This window comes from Mixophyes fleayi, chromosome 7, assembly GCF_038048845.1.
Source record: "Mixophyes fleayi isolate aMixFle1 chromosome 7, aMixFle1.hap1, whole genome shotgun sequence".
Lineage (NCBI taxonomy): Eukaryota > Metazoa > Chordata > Amphibia > Anura > Limnodynastidae > Mixophyes > Mixophyes fleayi.
The window spans coordinates 11,376,946-11,398,583 of record NC_134408.1 but is presented as its reverse complement, the minus strand read 5'-3'; the positions used below and the strand labels follow the sequence as shown (position 1 = coordinate 11,398,583).

The following is a 21,638-nucleotide window of genomic DNA, read 5'->3' as shown; positions in this document are numbered from 1 at the left end:
TGACGTCTTGTTCTATGTGATTCAGCCTAGTTTTTCCCTTCAGAATACATTACATGATCTTAGGAGGTTTAGCAGACTGTCTAACTGCACAATCAATGCTGCCAAACACATCTTCCTAATGAGGGACATTGCATCCATCAGGGGGTAGCTTTCAGCTCCATTGGCAACACTCTTTTCTAAAATACTTAGTGTGACATAATGGACGTCCTATGCCACCCTGTCTGTTGTGTTGGGGACCGGCTGGGCTTGCCTTGCTACCATCCCCTTTCTTTATCATCACCATCATCAACATTTATTTACATAGCGTCAGCAAATTCCGTAGCGCTTTACAATTGGGAACAAACATTAATAAAACAATACTGGGTAATACATACAGACAGAGAGGTAAGAGGTCCCTGCTCGCAAGCTTACAATCTATGGGACACTGGGAGTTTAAATCACAAGGGCATGTGCTACATCATATTGCACATTGGACCAGCTAGAATGCAAAAGTAAAAAGTATTGAGTGGGCTGTGTGATCAGTCACACAGCAATGTTGGTCAGAGGGTTGTTGTCTTGTGTTTGCTGTGTAGAGAGTGGTAATTGGGTAACAAAGGTAAATTAAGCGGATGGCTGAGGAATATTATAAGCTTGTCTGAAGAGGTGGGTTTTCAGAGAACGCTTGAAGGTTTGAAGACTAGAGAAAAATCTTACTGTGCAAGGAAGGGAATTCCACAAAGTGGGTGCAGCCCGAAAAAAGTCCTGTAACCGGGATGGGAGGATGTGATGAGAGTTGGAGATGTAGATCTTGTGCAGAACGGAGGTGTCGAGTTGAGAGATATTTTGAGACAACTGAGGAGATGTATGTTGATGCAATTTTGTTGATGGCCTTGTATATTAGTATAAGAATTTTATATTGGATTTGTTGAAAAACATGCAACCAATGTAGAGACTGACAGAGTGGCTCAGCAGAGGAAGAACGGTTTGCAAGGAAAATCAATCTAACTGCTGCGTGCATAATAGATTGTAGGGGCTCAAGTCGGGGAAGACCAGTAAGGAGGGAATTGCAATTATCGATGCGGGAGATGATGAGTGCATGAATTAAGGTTTTTGCAGTGTCTTGTGTGAGATATGTGCGTGTTCTGGAAATGTTCTTTAGATGTATGTAACATGATTTAGATATAGAGTCGATGTGGGGAATAAATGATAGTTGTGAGTCAAGGATTACACTTAGACAGCGAGCTTGCGGGTGAGATTTATGGTCATGTTATCAACAGAAATATATATGTCAGGCAGGAAGCTTCTGTTTTTGGGTGGGAATATTATTATTTCTGTTTTTGAAAGATTGAGTTTGATTTGGCGAGAAGATATCCAAGATGAAATGGCAGAAAGACAGTCAGTAACGCGAGACAGCACAGATGGTGAAAGATCAGGAGAGGATAGATAGATTTGTGTATTATCCGCATAGAGATAATACTGAAATCTAAAGGAGCTTATTAGTTTTCTAAGAGAAGTGGTGTGGAGAGAGAATAGCAGAGGACCTAGGACTGAGCTTTGTGGTACTCCAACTGATGAAGAAAGCGTAGCAGAGGTGGATCCAGAGAAATGAACACTGATAGAGCGATTACATAGGTAGGATTAGAACCAGGATAGGACTGTGCCTTCAAGACATAGGGATTGTAGCGTTTGTATGAGGAGAGAGTGGTCAACAGTGTCAAATGCAGCAGAGAGATCCAGGAGAATTAGAAGAGAGTAATGGTTTTTACTTTTTGCTGTGAACAAATCATTGACAACCTTGGTCAGCGCAGTCTCTGTGAAGTGTTGAGAGTGAAGTGAAAGCCTGACTGAAGAGAATCCAGCAGGTTGTTTGCTGTAAGAAATTGTGTGAGGCGAGTATAGGCAATTCTCCATCCCGTTGCAGTCTTTGCGGAACCATCTTGGATCAGGGGGTGATGTTACCCCCTGCTGACCATGTAATGTATCATCATACCATCTGTGCTTCTGGAAAGATCGCTAGTACCACAAACTGGAGTATGTAACTGTCCTTATTCGGACACTTGAGCTAACAAAATATAACTGCTTCAAGATCCTGCTGTGACGCCTACTTCTCGCGGCAATTCCTGAGACCTACAGATTAGACCAATCTAATCTGTTATCCGGCTGTTCTGAGGTTGTAACCCAGCATCTAGTACTAATGCTCTGCCCGCTACCTGTAGCTCTGGCCATTGTAAGAGGCCAAGGCGAACCATCCACAGCAACCCTGATCTAAAGGAAGAGGTCAGATTTACCAGCCCAGGTACCCAGCAAGAGGGTACACTAGGAAGAAGCAGTGCTAGGTGCCTTTGAAGGAGCCTAGTCCTACTACGTTTAGATGGGCACAGTTGGGATAAAGAAACGAGACGTGGCAAGGCAAGCCCAGCTGTTCCACAGCAACAGGACAGGGTGGCTTAGGAGGGCCATCCTGTCACAGGAGAATTATACAAAATACAGTATGTATTTTTCTGGTTACTATATGTATCATCATCATCTATTTATACAGCGCTACTAATTCCACAATGCTGTACAGAGAATTCACTCACATCAGTCCCTGCCCCATTGGAGCTTACAGTATAAATTCCCTAACACACACACAGACAAAGGTCAATTTAATAGCAGCCAATTAACCTACTAGTATGTCTTTGGAATGTGGGAGGAAACCGGAGCACCCGGAGGAAACCCACGCAGCCATGGGGACAACATACAAACTCCACGCAGATAACACCATGGGGGTAAATGTATCAAAGTGCGAGTTTGCCAGCGTGTTTAAATTGCGGCAAATCGCGGGTGTTTACCCGCGAGTTTTGGAAAAAAACCCTGAAATGTATCAAGCTGCGATTTTGACACTGATGTTCAAAATCGCTGGTCATCTCCGGCGATTTTGGGCGATGTAAACACTCCTGAGTTTAGCTAACTCTCCTGTGTTTGGCAAACTCTACTGTGTTGTAACAGTGAGTTGTAAACACATCACCGGCAGCTGTCAAAATGGTAAAGAATAGATGAAAGTTTAAAAAAAAAAAAAAAAGCGTGGGGTCGCCCCTCTATTCCTGCTTAACCCTAGTGCTGCCTGACTAGTGCTCGTCCCGTGAAAATCTGGGAAAATTTTTGAGTGGGGTCCCCCCAATTTTCACTTTACCAGCACTAGGAAAACCAGCCAGGGTTGGGGGCACTATAGCAGTGGGACACATGGCAGGGGTCCCCCTGCCATAATGTCTAACCAACCCTAGACTGTTCAGCCCTGGGCTGGATTCCCTAGGGAGTGGGGTCCGCCGAAAAAAATGAGCGGGCCCCCCCACTAGAGACCCCCAGCCCAGTGCTGATAGCACTAGGGCTCTTCCTACTACCCCTGGGCTGTGGGTAGTAGGGTGATAAGGCGATAAATAGTGAAAAAATAAACGGACACCATTTTGTTTTGTGGAACTACAAGTCCCAGCCAGCCAGGTTGCCAAAAACAGTGTGGCCATGCTGCTGCTTGTTTAACTACATGCACCAGCATACCCACGGCAGCCAGGGCATGTTGACACTTTGAGAACCACAAGTGCAAACATTCCCTGACATCCCTGGCTTGCTGAGACCTGTAGTTCCACAAAAAAAAATGTTAAATAAATAACAACACCCTTATAAACACCACACATATTTATTAAAAACAAAAACCCCACAATAAACACACTAACCACCCTCATTTACACCACATCTATTTATTAAAAATAAAAACACCCAATATACTCACCCAAGATGTCTTCTTTCAGGTCCAAAAGGTCCGTGCTTGCCCCAGTCCCATATTAATTATACCATCCAATAGTTCTGCTTGCCCCAGTCCCAGAATATTTATACTTCCAAAAGTTTTGCTTGGCCAATTTTTTCTGTACTTCGCCAAGAATGGGCTCTTGTTGATTGAAGTCTTCTTTGCTTCGGCCAGGAGGGCCCCATATTTGTAATATCCACGAGTCTTTAATCTTGATTGTAGAAAAATAAAAAAACTCAGGACCCGCCGCTAACACCTCCTACCTAGTAGGAGGTCCAGTACGCAATGAACTTACGTTCATTTCGCAAGCTCTAACTACTGTATTATGTGATTTTTCCACGCTAGTTGGGGAATCACCTAATACTGTAAATAGAGCTTACGCAAGTAGCGTAGCGCATGCGCAATGAGCTACGTTACTTGCGTAAGCTCGTTTGATCTCTGGCGATTTTGCAAATAGCGATTTTGACAGAAGCAGAACTCTGGTGATTTTGCATGAAATCTCAGCTTCATACATCTGCGAGCTTCAACTCTCCCGAGAAAATCGCTGGATTTGCAAAATCGCACTTTGATGTGAATATATATATGTTGTTGCATTTGGGTGTTTCCTGTACATCATGACAGATGTGTGTATTTTAGTCACTTTGTGGGCAATTCATGAGGCCTAAAAATGATTTGGGAATTTTGACTTTTAATGAGAAATACCTTTATAGTTGATTTTCTGGCACCAACCTGCACTGTAGATTATCTACTGCACTACAAATCCAGACCCATCAATTGGTAAATTTAAATTTTTGACCCTATATTTTTTATATGTAGTAGTTTCACAGAATTTGGCACGAAATAAAAATGTCACTTTTCCTCTAATACTTTAATTTAACATTACATTATTACACACTACATGGGGAAGCAGTATAACACTGTCAAAACTTGTGCTAGGACTTGTGCCATGTACGTGTGTTTTACCTGCTGGCTGGACACATGGCAGAGCCATGACAGAGCCCATTTTGCCTTTCTGGTGAAATTATTCAATGGCTAATTTTGTGGCTTTATGGGGAATTGCCAGAACATAAGAAAAGCCCCAAAATGACATATACAGAATTAGATCCTCTAAGATATTCAACTAGGGGTACAGTGAGAATTCGGACCCATTTTTTCATGCTGGCGTTTATATAAATTGGGCATAAAAAATCCCAAAAACAAATAGCATTTTCCTGCCAAGTGCATGAATTAAGCAGTACATCTGTCTCACACGTGTAGCCATATTGACCCAGGCTCCCCCGTTCCAGTCAAAAACTGGGGGAGGCCTAATCAAAGCAGCAATAAATAAATTTTGGCTTGTGATTAGTCCTCCCTCTCACACCCCTCCATCGCCAAGTAGTGAACTAAATTAGTTTTATGGTTTTACAAAGCAGGTGCATATACCAGAGCCACAAGCTCTAGCAGTGTGTGTGTGTGTGGGGGGGGGGGGGGGGGGGGGGGGGCGGGGTGGGTAAGGGGCCAGAGGACTGTACTATCACCTGCGACAAAGTATTACAGCTTCAAGGAAATATCTTGTTTATGCGGATACAGAGAAACAGAACATTATTGACAGAACTGGATGAGATGGCATAATGCATTCATATTATATCTGCATATTATGTATCATTTTGAAAGACAGACATACAAAGGTGTTTATTGGAGGGCATTAAGAGGATTTAAAAAGATATATTTTCAGCACAAGCTTTTCTCATAACGGGGTCTATTTATTAAAGTTTTCCCCCCTTGTAAAGCCCCGAAAACAGAGTTTTCGGGGCTTTACCGGTAAAATCATTATGTATTAAGCTAGCATCTCTGATATCTGCTGCTTTGCACCTATTACCGTTTATCTGAGCCCTCCCCATAGCAGTGTATGGGGAGCGCTCAGCATCGCTATGTATCAACATCTGGCAATTGAAATCTTTCTCAATTTCTACATGAAAATGTATGCCATCTGAAGCTGGCGCCATCTGAAGCTGGTACCATCTGAAGCTGGCGTACATTTTCATAAGTGAAAGTTTTCTCCCCTGTCAGCTCAGCAGAGCTGGACGGAGTCTGTGTGGAGGGGTGGAGGGATGTGATCCCTCCCAGTCACATGCCAGAGATCACCAGAGTTCACTGTTCTGGTCACTGCTGCCAAGAGACGGATGAGAGACAGATTACCTCTGCTATTAACTACAGTAAAGCATTCATTTAGTTAAGTTTATGTTATTTTTCCAGACCTTTATTTATTTTTTGAAAATGAAATATACCCATCTAGCTTAATGTACATTTTCTTAAACATAAATATTGTAGAGCTTCATTCATTAATTTACTGATGCTCCAGTAATGCTGTCGGTCTCACAAGAAACACAGACAGTGGGAGATGAAATGCCTGGCGTTTACAGTCAGCGCATGGGCAGTAAACAAAACAAACATAAGAGAAGATCAACGCAGGGCCGCCTTTCCCATTGGGCACGCTGGGAGGGTGCCCGGGGGCCCTGCAGCCCAGGGGGGCCCTCCGGAGGCAGAAAAAAAAAACCCCTGCAAAAAAAATACTTACCGTGCTGTCAGCTGGCGATCCGGCTCCCTCCATGGTCTCTTCCTCCGTCGCGCTGGCAGTGCATGTCGGGCATGACGTCATCACGCCCGCCCGACATCCATTGCGGAGGAGGAGACCAGTGAGGGAGCACTGCTGTGCCCGGGGGGCCCAAGATGGTCTTAAGAGGGCCCTGGATCAACGCAGCTGTCAAGAAGTAGATAAGACTGCGATACACAGGTGAGTCACTTCTCAGGGACAGCTGGTTATGGGCACTGCTGTCCCTGAGATTTTTTTTAATACATTGCTGTTACTTTTCAATCCTTATCAAGGAGATAAGGATTGAAAAGTTTCAACTGAAAAAAACGAAGGGTCATAAATAGACCCCAACATGTGACAATGCAATGTACTTGTTATAGTTGTTACTATACACAGATCTATCTGTCTGTACTCTTGTGCCTGGAGTTGTCCCTGAACCTGGACTTTGCCCAGTAATAAACACTGTTTTTTTATCTCTATGCTGTGCGGGCCGCAGATCTGTGCTTTGCTCTAATCATTGCACAGGTCACAGTGCGCTCTATATACAAGTGTTTAAAAAGTTTGAATGCTGGTATAATAGATTTCCACATAAAAATTATACTCCTGGCGTAGCAGTGGGGAAATTAAAATCCACACTAGCTTTCCAATCAAGGGGTAAATGTATCAATCTGCGGGTTCTTCAACACCCGCGTGTTCAGCCTCTTCTGCGATTAAATTTCAAGCGGCGCTGCATTGTAAAGGGTTAACTTCCCTTTACAATGCAGCGCCGCTTGAAATTTAATCGCAGAAGAGGCTGAACACGCGGGTGTTGAAGAACCCGCAGATTGATACATTTACCCCCAGGTCTCTTACTCTTTCTAAATGCATTGACAAACATCTGTTATTGTGTGTTACATTACATCCCTTAATCAGTCTGGGAACCATAACCATTTAATTACCTGGAATATTTGGTAATTTCCTATTACCTACTGTGTCACCTGTAAAACACTTGGCAGGATTTACTGTGATTATATCGGCTACAAGCAGGAGACCATAATACAGACATCTATGTACAGTACATCACTTATTACTAATACAGCGTGCGGCGAGTCACAGATCCTGCTCAGTGTCTCATTCTCCCCCATTGTCTACACCATACTTGCCAACTCTCCCTGAATGTCAGGGAGACTCCCTGAAATAGGGGTGATCTCCCTCACTCCCTGAAGTGTCTGGCATTCTCCCTGATGCTGAGCCAGTACAAGACGTGGTTGGCTTCGTCATCTGTGGCATGATGACACAGTTCAGAAATTGTGTCCTATGTCCATGTATTGATGCCTATGGAGGTGGCCATTTTCATGGAGACCAAGGGCTAGATTTACTAAGCTGCGGGTTTGAAAAAGTGGGGATTTTGTAGAAGGTACTAAATAAATGAAAGCTAGAATCTGATTGGTTGCTATAGGCAACATCCCCACTTTTTCAAACCCGCAGCTTAGTGAATCTAGCCCCAAGACTTAATCAATGTAAAAGACACTTCAGTCTCTAGAGATTCATTAGCTGCTTTTCTTTAACGCTTAGTTGCCTACTCTTCCGGAATGTTCGGGAGACTCCTGCACTCCTGGGAGACCTCCCGGGAGAGCAGGGCAACCTCCCCGTTCTAGCCCCCACAATAGATAAGTGGGGCGAGGGGGGGGATTGGGGGGCTTAATGATGCAAATATTGCGTCATCTTAGCCCCGTCCCCTGCTGTAATTGCCCAAAATTGTGACGATCATTTAGGGGGCCAAAATGATGTGATTAATCAAGCCCCGCCCCCGCAGTGCCACCTCCCTCGGGATCTCCCTGAAGCCAACGAGGAAAAGTTGGCAAGTATGGTCTACACTCAGCAAATATACAGCAGAATATTCAGGATAATTACCTGTTTGTAGCCAGAAAAGAAGCAGAAATCGTGTGACCGACATCTCCTCACATGTAAAGAATCTTCTCCATAGACTGTTATCAGAACTTTCACTTTCACTTTATTGTAAATCACCTATTAGTTATTGAGCAGAAACAGCACCCAGTAAAGATAAGCAATGTGGGACTAAAGACCCAGCGAGCACTGTCAGTCATTTCTACTGACTGTTACATTTTTCAGGAAGACTTAGATACAGGTTTATTATTAATGTTAATGTACAAGCTAAGTGCAATAAATCAGATTTGCTTCAAGAAGGTCAAGGATGCTGGAAATAATAAATATAAGTTCCTTTTTTTAAAATAAAAAAAATCAGCCTCTGTAACTGTCAGCAGGACAGGTGGGACATTACAAATGGCCTCGTCGCCCCCTCTCATAGACCATGAGAACTGGTCATATTTCTTAAATTATGGGTTCATTTCAGTCATATTACAACAGCTACAAGAGAAAAGAAAGTCTGTTGCAGAAGAAATCTTATCAATTGGTTAAAAAATACAAATTTACCCACATTTTATTGTAATCTTTAAATTAATCCAAATGACCTATGTTTTGTGGAATTTTATTGAAACTAAAGTGTTGGAGAGCGAATAAAAAGACTTAGAAAAGTGAATTTATATAAACCAACCTATATCTGTTAATAAATAGATATCATGTTGTATTTTACTGAATAATTATTATGAGTGTTTGTAACACATTTACCTCATACCATTAATTGTTTCAACCAAGTGTTATTAATAGCAATATTAATGGGTTAATTAAACCCAAATGTCTCCTAAAGGACTCTTGAGACATTTTTATATTCAATTTTATGTATTTCTAAATTATTCCCCCTCGTTTAACAATCATCCTCTTCTAATAAACTCTGATGGTCTTAAACCACTGACTATATATAGCTATATATAGCTAACAATTATTATATATGACAAAAAGAGTCCTCATAGTGTGATTAAATTGCACACTGTAATGATATACAGTATCGCTGCTCTCAGTAGTTCTGAAAGAGAAACTTTATTTCTGTTTATATGTCACAATAGAGAGGGAATTGAATGGATGTCTGGAATGTTACCTAATTATGTTGTATAAAAAGCTTAAATCACAGTGTCCATCAGTGAGACATTGCTATGTATTTTAAATAGCAACTTCTGTTTTCTTATTGTATCTTCTTTGGTTACATAGATTACAAGTATTATAATTGTTTCATTTTTTATTGCAATTGTTTAAAATAGCAGTAATTTGTGGTCTTGGATTGCTGTGAAACTAATGTAATGATTTCTAATTTTCTTACTGTTTGGTGATCTATCTACATTCGTGCAAATTCATGAATCTGCCAGGGTATTTAAAAGTCTCTCCTTTATTTATTAATCATTCATTGCTCATTATTATGAATGATTATGTCTAACATTATGCTGCTCTTTTTGTGGCTGTACATTATTTAGACTTCCAGAATCACTGGTAGGTGATGTGCTTCTTTGTTAGTACACACTCTTTCCCGCCCACTGCAATCAGCCAACGATTGTCGCCTCTCTTCCCCTCTGATTACCTCTTCTCACGCTTGCATTCAAGACTTCTCCCGTGCTTCCCCATTCCATTGGAATGTTCTCCATTGATCCATCAGAACATCCCCCAATCTGTGCAGCTTCAAACGGGCATTTAAAACCCATCTTTTTTTAAAAGCCATTCAGTCATCCGCTTACCTACCCACCTTGTCGGCTGCCTCTCCCTCTCCCTCTCATCCCTTCTTCCCCTTCCTTTGTTGTTCCATGTGACTCTATATATCACCCTCGTGTCTTCAGTTTGTTGCCCTTCCCTTTAGATTGTAAGCTCCTTTGAGCAGGGCCCTCTCTCCTCCTGCATCCTCCACTTTTACCTTTGCTCTCCAGCTACTCAGCCCATCCCCTTCTTGGACATTCTGCCCTCTGTCTCCTCTCGCTTTTCCCTGCATCTCTCAGTGGCTCTTACCTGTCAGCCGCACCCACCCTCTTGGGCACAGGTTACCAGCTTGTGCTATATATCCCTCACCCTTACCTTTTAGCCTGTCTCTATAGCTGTGCTTTGAGCTTCCTAGTTATAGTGTTTATTGTTAACTGTACCGTGCTGTTTTACCTTGTACTATCCTATTGTTTGTCTCTGTACGGCGCTGCACACGCTTTGTGGCACCTTATAAATAAAAATTAATAATAATAATAATAATAATAATACTAACAAAAGGGCAATTCAGTGTAATCATTGATTCACTCTAAACTTCATAGCCGCAGTGTTTGTCCTACAAATTTCCTCCAAAATACATCAGTATGTGTATTTGGGCTTAACATAGACTAGCGTCATCTCACACCTGGAGAGGCAAAACAGGGGCGACCAATCGTAAGTTGCGTACAGTTAGGGGGTGTTCATGTAAGTGCAGCACGGCCTCTGGAGATATACAACAGAATTAGGCTTGGACGCATCCACATATACGCCTCTATCTTTCGCGGGTACAGGAAGCTCGGTGTACACATATGTATATATGTTTATATACTTGATTATGATTAGGACAGCAGTAAGACTGTACAGGTGCTTCTGATTATTTCTTCATATTTAATTGCATTTTATGTAGAAAATGTGACTCTTATATTTATTTATAACACTGTCAAAAGACAATTCTCCATTTTGTATATAACACATCATTACATTATTATATTGTGTACAAATAGGGTAAAGCAACTTTTATATTTACTACTAACGCTATGAAGCCACATCACTAAGGTAACGATAAGCATAATCATACACACTTGTAGGTCTGATGCACCTACTACTGTTTTTGACCTGGATTATTTTGAGATACACGCAGCCCAATACACACACTTAAGTTTGCTTTTTAAACATAATTTTTACACCTACAGTCGAAGTGCACAATGTGTCCCACTCTAAATAGGGCCCTCTAGTGGAAAGGGGCTATTGTTTATTCCTCCCTGACAGGCGCGGGCTGGGAGAGGGAAGCCCGGGGGGCACACAGGCGGCCGCATCCCATGAAAAGGGATGCGGCCGCGTCATTGATGACGCGGCCGCATCCCCTGTCATGTGATGCGGCCGCCGGGGAAAACATTGTATATTACATCCGAGGGGCGGCCAGCCGGCCTACCCCCCGGCCCTAATAGCGGTCAGACTGCCCCCCTGCCCCCCGGGCCAGCCCAGCCCTGCTCCCTGACCAGTTGGAGGTATATGTCACATATTCCCCACTCTCTCCTCACATAGGCTCCCTCTCCATTCTCCCCTAGTCACAGTTGAGGGAGGGGAGGTCTCAGCCACTGGTTTGCACGCTCCACTTTCTCTCTATACACTTCACCTCTGCAAACAATAAATACCAGTAAAACAGGTACTGTAGCTCTCTGTTGTATGGTGAATGTGTTTTGTATATAGAAGGTCAATATTGTGTTATTACTCTACATGTGCAGTTTATAATTAGGACACTATTTAACAGTCCTATTATAACTGACATCACTGGAGTTCAGTGTTTTCATTTACCTCTGATTGTCTGACATTATATGCACTTTAGGTATTCTCTGTGGACATTTTATTGATGGCATCTCTGTGATTAATGTATCCTGCTGAGAATCTTCCTTTGCTCTTGACATAAAATTGCATTATGGGGTAATACTGAATATAGCACTTCATATTCTATGCAGGGTATATTTTATCTCCTAGGTGGGAATCCCCTGGTAATTTAGACATAAGATTTTAATATTTTTCAAGCAACAGAAAGTGTTTTTTCCCCTCTCTCTTGTTTATTTTCTAAAGATCATCATTCGTTTTTCAGAAGGGGTGCTCTCTATCAGAAATTGTGGGGCCCAGTAGAAATGAAAAAGACAGCCCCCTCCTCTCCGATCACATGACCGCAGGCGCAGAGCTATTAGTCCCCTGTGATCGTGTTTTACAGTTGCCTGGCTGTCCCAGTGACACAGAAGCAGACAGCAGCAAGGACGCAGGGAAGGACAGCCACCATCAGGTACAGAGGGCCCCCTGGTAAGCCGAAGCTGCGGGCCCCCTGGTGAGCCCGGGCCCCATACATCAGTACCTCTGCACCCCCCTGATGGCGGCTCTGCTCTCCATACATCTATGAGACCAGAATGTAATCACAGAAGCACACCGGTCCCCTAATCTATTTAATTAAAACCCATACCTTTTTACATTTTGAATATTAAAATATTCCAAAACCCTCCATGTGGCAAAATGTAGATTAAAAAAGAAAGTATGAATTGTTGGACACCCTCTAAGAATACAAGCGGGGTATGCCTTTTGACAGAATATATATAGTAATAATCTTGGTATAAAAACAAAATAATCTTATAAAACAACATAAATGTCTGAAAATGTTGAAATTTGTGTATATGGTGGCAGGATAGCTAAGCATTGAAATGCAAATTATTAGTGAACAAGAAATCTAAATAAAAGTCAGGAATAAATATAGATGGAAACTACAGTTATGTTCCTCTAGAGTTCTAGATCAATGCACTTAGTATAATAAATCAGTTATTGTGTTTGTCCAAATTAGACACAAGGGGCCTGATTCATTAAGGTACATAAATGCCTTTACGTGCTGTATTTTGTGTACAATTGCATTGCACAGGCACAGACAAGTAATATACGCCAGTAAATGCAAGTACATCCAATTCATCTTTGAACGCAAAGGACACTTCTGTCAGTCTACGATTTCATGGGCGGAATGGAGGATGGGAAAGGGCATATGTACATAGTCAATGTACAGTAAAGGTGTGCCAAGGTTGAGCGCACACACATTCAAGCTCTGGTCATCTCTCAGATACGTGATTTTCAAACATATCATTTGCACCAGCTGCAGGCAGGGCCGGTGCTAGGGTCCATGGCGCCCTAGGCAAAATCGGCGCCCTCTCCCCCCCCGCAAAAATCGGCGCCCTCCTCCCTCCTCCCCCCTCACCCCGTCTTTTCTTACCTTGTTTCACCACCGCCGCCTCTCTGCTCCGTCTCCTCCCCTCCACTCACTGACACTAGTGAGTGGAGGGGAGGAGACGGAGCAGAGAGGCGGCGGTGGTGAGCAATAGCCTCTTCCCCCCCTCCCCGTGCATCTGCATGCTGTGCGGCGGCCGTGACAGGTATGGTCAGCGGTCGCCGCACAGTTTTAAAATTAATTTCCAGTTCTGTGGCGCCCTCCAGAGCCCGGCGCCCTAGGCAAGTGCCTAACCTTGCCTAATGGGAGCGCCGGGCCTGGCTGCAGGTCAGGTGTAAGTGCCGGCTGATAGTGATTATGGTCGTGTACACATGCTAGAACATGTGTATGCAAATCAAAGCAACTGTAAAAATGCATTTTATGTACAGTAGTCATTAATAACATCCTGATAAATATATTTCATGTAAAACAAAATGTAAGGTTTCTTCATTAATAACTATATTATTATTAACAGGTGTTAATGTATTTAATAATATATTTTTAATCTGTGCATTCTGATGGTACTTTATATATAAATTTGTATTGTGCAGTGTGTTGCGTCTACTAGCAAATGGCAAGTGCCGTATAGGCAGAGCGTACTTATACCGGTATTCAACTAGAAACGTTTCTTGAGATCCTCTTCTTGTTGAATAGGGCACCAGCTTGCATTTTCCATCTGTTTTTAAAAAATGTAAATTGCGCTCACTTCGCGTTCCTTGATTAATCAGGCCCATGATCTTGTAGTTTATCAGCAAGCGTTATTTCTATGTGTGTTTATCCGTGTAGACGGTGTTACTAAAATTAATGAATAACTGAGACTGTATAACCATAAATTCTTCTCTCTCTTTATTGCACTACTTTTCCATATGTCATGTGTCTGTTCTGCTCTCATGCTAGCGCCATATAAGTTCTCTTTGACCATCCATTTCTACAGAAGAAAGGTCTTAAATAAAAAAGAATGTACATAATAGAAGTGACTATAAAATTCGGCCTGTGTCCTTTGAGTTTGTATTTTACAGATTTTTGTATTTTAATTTACATTATACTATATTTCTGATATTGTGCTTATATTATTATTTCAGTGTTTTACTTACAATACAGGAAGCTACTGTAATGTGCGCGCACCCAGAATTATGTAACTGAGCAGTTTTTGGTTATTACACATTCTGACGAGTGTTTTCTTTACTTAATAAATCTTGTGTAGAGAAAATGGAGTAACACTGTTTTCTATCTGTACTGTATAGAATCTACTAGCCTAGGTTGGCGATATACAGTGTTTATTCCATACTGACTATATGAATAGAGATTTCAGGATTTACTGTCAAGCTCTAACATAGATATTATTATTATTATCGTTTATTTGTAAGGCGCCACAAGGTTTCCGCAGCGCCGTACATGGTACAAACAGTAGACTATACAGGGTAAGACAGTACAGAACAATAAACACAAAGTACCAATACTTCAGAAACTCCAGGCAGGCAGATACAGTAGAGACGGAGCGGAAGAACAGGTATGGAGACAGGAGGGAAGATGGGCCCTGCTCATACGAGCTTACATCCTAAGGGAGGGTAAACAGAATCAGGTACATAAGGGAGCCAGTGAAGCAACGGGGAGAGAGAAATGGGGCAGGAGAGAACCAGAAGAGGTGAGAGGTTAAGTGGATGGTTGGTAGGCCTTAAGGAACAGGTGAGTTTTAAGAGCCCGCTTGAAGGAGCGCAGATTGGGTGAGAGACGAATGGAGCGAGGGAGGTCGTTCCAGTGAAGGGGGGGCAGCACGGGAGAAGTCTTGGATTCTGGAGTGGGAAGAGGTGATCAGAGTGGAGGAGAGGTGGTGATCATTGGCTGAGCGCAGGGAGTGGGCGGGAGTGTGAATGGAGAGGAGGTTAGAGATATAAGGGGCAGTAGACAGAGAGAACCTTGTAAGTGGTGGTGAGGAGTTTGAAAAGGATTCTGTAGGGGAAGGGGAGCCAGTGTAAGGAAAGACAGAGAGGGGAGGCAGAGGAGGAGCGGCGTGAGAGTAAGATGAGGTTTTACTGTGTACCGGCACATGTCTGGGTTGTCGAAGCCAAATAATTGGATGAGGTTGGCTAAATTGATTAATATTGGCTTACCGTGCGATTGCGATTAGTATGCTATGCCATACCGGAGTTAATAACGCAATCACACAGGTAAACTGCACCTACACTTACATTCACATCTACATTTGTAAATAGGACACATTTATTAAAGTTCCAATCCACAATCATTTATTAAAAATAAATTAATTAGGGCCTGATTCATTATTGTTCTTATCTGACGATTTTGTGCGGATAATACAAAAATCCACTCTGCGCACGCCCAGAACAAGGGGATAAGAGCAAAAATCCGTCACTTAAGTAAAATCTTTCTTAATTAAAGATGAAAATCCTTCTTAACTTCACTTAAGAAGCTTTTCCGACCTCTTAAGAAAAAGGGTTGGCAAAGGGTGGGGAATGGGCGGAGATCGCAGTAACTTAAGAAGAGTATGTATTTACCTCTGGATCCCTTGGATAGATAAAAAGAAGTACTTAGTATGAATTTAAGAAAAACGCTAAGACTTAAGGAAGTTCGGTGTTTAAGTCAAAAGAAGCTATAGCAGCAGTGCTGAAAACATCACTCAACTGTTGAAAAAGCATTGTTTGTTTAAAATACACCTAATCACAAATAACTACGCACAGCATACATCTGCATACACTTCTCTCATAACAAACATTTTTTATTTTTTTAATTTTTTTTAATGTCAATAATTATACAATGAACTATTTCACCCCTAAATCCATGGTAGATGCACAGTTTTAATAAATTGCAATGTAAATTCATTGATGTATAATATAATAATAATAGTAATAGTTAAACTCTAATTTGTTTGTAATTTTTTAGCTTCTGCAGATTTTTTTTGTGACTTAGGTGCTATTTGCAATTATTTGGATGTCTAAATGGTATGCAATCTGTTGTGAGCTATAATAATTAATCTCTATTTTAAAATGTGCTTTTATTTGGCTGTGACATACTTTTTCACAATCTTCATTGCATGTCATTTTTGCCTTGGCTGTGTATCTCTTATCTGTGGATATTTTCTATTTGTTTGGATTCACTTTACTTTGATCAGCTGCTTGTCTCTGTAGTAGCTCCACACAAATTACAAAATTCAATTTAGGTGATACAGGCACTAATGACAACATGAAAGTTTAAGGATAAACAATAAAAAATTACACACATATTCTCTTATTCTCCATCATGAACAATGTGTCATCTGTAATTTTGTGTTGGAAATAAATGTGAATGCTAATTCAACAGGTAATAAATAATACACAATCATAAATAAACATAAACAATACAATACTCGGTTTAAACTAAGGCAGGACATAAACGAATCCTAGCATACTCTTTTATAAGTGACACACAGAAACATTGAGATATACAAAGTCCACACAGATATGGGCATGACTCAGGATTCAAACTCATGACCCTACTGTTGGTCAGTGGAATGTCTAACCACTGATGCAACGTTCAAATGGAAAAAAACATACTTTATATAGACTACAACGACAAGCACAACAATAGACCATGGCTACACATGATCTAAGTGCTAGATATCACATATGGAACACATGTGATATGATTGTTTAATGTGCTCAAAACAAACATATAACACAGCACAAGCACTAGTGGCAACCTAAAGTGTTCATGAGCAAAATTAAATGAACAACTACACACACCTTCTTAATCACCAACATGAAGGATCATGTTTGTTCTCAGAATAGATTGCAATCAGAAATAAACGCAAACATATTTTATCAGTATAAAATTAACCAAGAGATACCCGTAAACAGTGTGGCATAGACCCAGCATCAGATCTCGTCATCTGATACCACAGTGGGCCATACACCTGCATCCACTTGTCTCATTACAATCCACTATAAAAGACTGGTTCATGCACACTTGAAGTTGGTTAGGAGTCTACAGTGGAGTTTTCTGGTGTGGATTTGTATAGTGGACTTTGATTTGTATTGAGAGTTATATTTTCTCTTACTCTTTTATAGAAACTTTAAAAGTTTGTATTTGTAAGATATTTCCCACAATAACAGTGCATCTCTATTTTCATATGTAATGTGCATTTTAATGTGTGTGTTGTTTCTATTATAAAATTTTATTTGGGGGTGTGGGGGGAGGGTTGTGAAGCTTTTCAATCTAATATCTGTTAAGATGATTGTTATGTGTTTTGACACTTCCCAATGTTACGTGTTTATCCAACAGATCCCCAGCTCTCCTGAAACTGTGGAGGCATATTCTAATATGGTTTATATATAACTCTTTAAATTTTCTAAGGTCCTAAAAATACAAAGGTTGTTTGGTGATGAAAGTAAAGGCATGTTTAATTTTCCTAAGCATATACAAATGCATGCACCAGACAGTTTTGATTGAAAAACATGTTTACCTTTGAAATCTGCAAATATTTTCTAAGCGAGCCGTAAGGGCTGCCTCTGCCACTGCTCAGATTATCAGATGTGAGTTTTCTAGCCATAGCACTTATAAAAATAATGTTGAAGCTTTACTGTTCGAGCTTAGCTGAAAAAAGACCAAACTCCACACACGATCAAGGGCGAAACCTTGGTGTCCTACGCAAGTCTACCCTCTGCGCTTAGCCTCGAGTACAATATTTACATGTAATCCACCCTCACAACTGTCCCAATCTTTACTTGGCCTCTTACACTTAGAATTTAACTGCTCTAATGAGCATGTTCCTTAAAAGCCTTAGGTTTCAGGTTTGAACTTATTGGGTATACCTTGTATGTCTGTGTTTTGGTTGCTGCTAATAGGGAAAAATATTGAACTTGGCCAAATATACATCTCTAAGCTTTGTGCAGTATTATATTACAACCAGATTGTAAATAAACACAGCCGATAGATAAGGAGTTTGCTGCCAGTAGGGGAAACCGAATGAATTTCCCTTATACCTAGCTATTCAGTCCAGTGAAACATCACAGCATTAGACGGATAGCAGAATCAGGTTGCTAATATATAGCTGAAAGCTGCATCTGAAAGTGTCTGAAGATAGTATAAAGTTGCATTTACGGGGGAGGTATATCTAAAATATGAGGACAGATTTATAATTGAGGTAGAGCGTGTAGTAGATCAAGTCTGAAGGTCAAAGTAAAAATCAAACTATCAAGTGCTTGCGTGGTACCAGAACAAAAAAGCATTACTTTCCTTATGTGCTAAATAATAGCCTAATACTACCCCCGTGCCAATTAAAAACATCTGCTGGTTTGAACAAAGTTCCTCTTCTTAATGATTCAGTCCCACAAGCTGCACACAGATGTTAAGGCAATGTTTGGTATTCAAACTCATGACATCAGTGTTGTGAGACAGAAGTGCTAACCACTGAGGTAACAGGTGCTCATTTGAGCTGCCATATATTTTTAGTAATAATGAAGAGTACAGTAGGTTGACAATTTGTCGTGAAAGGAGAACTATAATGCCTGCGCTTATCTATATGTGCTCATTATCGGCCGTTGACTTCACATTTGATCCTTCATCTCTGAGAATAAGAATGTAAGTGTAATTCTTATTGTTTCTCATTAAACCTTTAGGGTGCCACTAGTGCCTGTGTTGTGTATTTTTTCTGTTTGGAGCACTATTATCTAGCACAATGTAGGCTAACCTGTGACACTCCAGGTGTTGTGAAACTACAAGTCCCAGCATGCCCTGCCACCTATCGGCTGGCTATCTACTGGCAAAGCATGCTGGGACTTGTAGTTCCACAACACCTGGAGTGTCACAGGTTAGCCAGCACTGATCTAGCACTTACATCACTTGCACATATGCTGTATTGTTATGCTTCTCGATCTAGTCTATATAATGTATTTATTTTTCCAAACAAACGTTGCCTTAATGGTTAGTCAATCCACCTTGCAACAATGGAGTCATGAGTTCGATTGTCTGTCTGGAAGTCATATGTATCGATTATGGAAGAGTACACTACGCATTTTTGTAAAGTTTAAGATATCTATTTTTCAGTACACCAATATTGATTTTAATGTGCATATACATTTATTCTTGCAAATTATTATGAGATGCATTTGCATCCACATTCTTAGTTCAAATCCAACACATAACACAATCATTCATGTCCCTAAATGAGAAAGTGTGTTTATTTAGCTCACTGTCACTTCAAACTCATTTGTCCCAGGTTTTATAAGTATATAAATGTTAATACGAAGAATTAGGTAATAACAGTTCTGCACAATACACTCCAGAGCACTTCCCACTTTTCCCGTTATGTAATACGGTCTTATCTTAATAAAGAAATGGTTCTTAATTTAAGTTGAATTCACTGCTTAAGATCCGTCCTTATTTCGGATCTCCATGTTGCATCTTATTTTCCGTTGCGTAAATGACTTAAGATGGGCGTGTACCTTAACTTCCGTTCCTTGTTGAACCGCTACTTTCTATCTTCCCATTTTTTCTTAAAATAAGCATCGCAATTTCCGCACTAGATAACATCACTAATGAATTAGGCCCTATATTATTAACAGGTGACATTAACTGAATTTTGTTTCCCTGTCTGTTTTGCTGGGACTATGTATTGGATGTATCCCTCAGTGTGTTGACTGTCAGAGCAGAATGTACCTAGACCCGTATTAATAGTCAACAAGATGTTTTTTCAGATCTGTTTCTTGTTGAATATAGACGTGTTTATGTCTGAATTACTTGCGTGTTTAAGGAAAAAAATGCAATTTATGTTCGCTTTGCGTGCCTTAATGAATCAGGCTCATAGTGTTTCCTTCTATTGACTTTTGGAGGTTTCATGAGTATCTCTTGGTAATAGCTCAATTTAAAAAACACATGAATGTCTGACCCAATATAGGGACTCTCATTGTATATAGTTAGAACACCCTATTGGCAGACGTGCCTTGATGGGACAGGTGGCTTATCATATATTTACAAATGTGTGTAACTTAGACTCCTGCATTTTATGTACAAGTAGAAAGGCAGCTCTTTTACTAGTTTACAGCAGTGTGCTGGGGAATTTTTCTTCTGTATTTGTTTCTATTTTGAATAACCCACCCTTTCAAGCACCTATTGTGAACCTATAAATTGATTGAGTAAACACAATCTGTAGTGCTCAAAAGTAACCCAGAATATTCACTCTTGACTTGTTGAAGGAACACTTCTACATTTTAGTTCCATGGTACATGAATCAGGAAAAAGCAAACTTTTACTCACGGCATAAGGTACTGATTGGTAAAATCACTAGTTGTCTCTTGTTGGTCATCAATTTCCATCATGAGTTCTTGTGACAGCACAGTTGGCTGAGTATTGAAAAAATGAGTGCAATATTAAATGCATATAATTAAACTCTTTCACTCATCTTTATGTTTCAATTTCCTGCAACAGTAGAACAATGGCAAATTATTGCGGACGAATTTGAGAAGCACTGGAATTTTCCAAACTGTGGTGGTGCCATTAATGGGAAACATGCCGAATCATGTCTCCATCCGACAGTGGATCAATTTATTATTATAATTATAAAGGATTTTTCAGCATCATTCTAATGGCCATAGTGGATGCGAATTATGAATTCCTATTTGTGGACATTGGAAAAACTGGTAAAGTTTCTGATGGCGGTGCATAGGAGCAGACTCCCTTTCATGCAAAATTAAAAAACTATGAACTTAATATTCCAACCGGAAGTAATACAAAATATGGACTAAATTTTGTGTTTGTGGCAGATGAGGCATTTGCATTGCACAACAATGTATTGAAACCTTGCCCGAAACGCAATCTGTCTACAGAAAGGTGGATGTTTAATTATAGACTGTCACGAGCTAGGTGTGCTGTTGAAAATACTTTTGGAATTCTCAGTAACAGATTCAGAGTTTTCCATTCTGCTATTAATCTGCGTTTGGACAAGATAGACAAAGTGGTGATGGCCTGTTGTGTTCTGCATAACTTTCTAAGACGAAAAACCTGCTGTGTTCACATACTTATGAGAACAACAATGTTGAGGAAACGGAGTTAGTTCGCTTGACACCTCTTGAGTCGTGTCACCTTAGAAATGCAAGTGCCAGTGCAAAATTAAACAGGGAGGCATACCTTCAGGAGAGTGTTGTTCCAAGGCAGAATGAGCGCATGTAACAATTTTGCATAAGCATGTTATGTGTGCAAACTTTATTGTTATGTATTTCTACTGTAATAAACCTGTTACACAGCAACAGCATAATATATTTTACTTACAGTTCCACTAGGAGGTATGTCATCTGCTTGGATCACATCAGAAGGAGAACTACTGTCCGTATCCAGGCTGCAAGTGGACTGCCGTGTAATTTAATTTTCACACATGAAGTGCAGAAGGTCAAAGTACCACAGCTTTGGCACATAAACATCATCTGCACCTGCCCCTGCCCCTGAATTTT

At 40.7% G+C, this 21,638-nt stretch overlaps 1 protein-coding gene across 1 annotated transcript in view; it reads right to left on the bottom strand.

Annotated features, from left to right (window-relative positions):
• LOC142098453 (uncharacterized) overlaps positions 1-8,300 on the bottom strand; it is a 71,671-nt gene extending 63,371 nt beyond the window's left edge. Inside the window, exon 1 of the mRNA XM_075181299.1 lies at positions 8,226-8,300. Within this exon, the coding sequence (XP_075037400.1) occupies positions 8,226-8,268 (43 nt within the window). The 5' untranslated portion in view covers positions 8,269-8,300. The remainder of the gene's footprint in view (positions 1-8,225) is intronic.
• Positions 8,301-21,638: the final 13,338 nt, after the last annotated feature.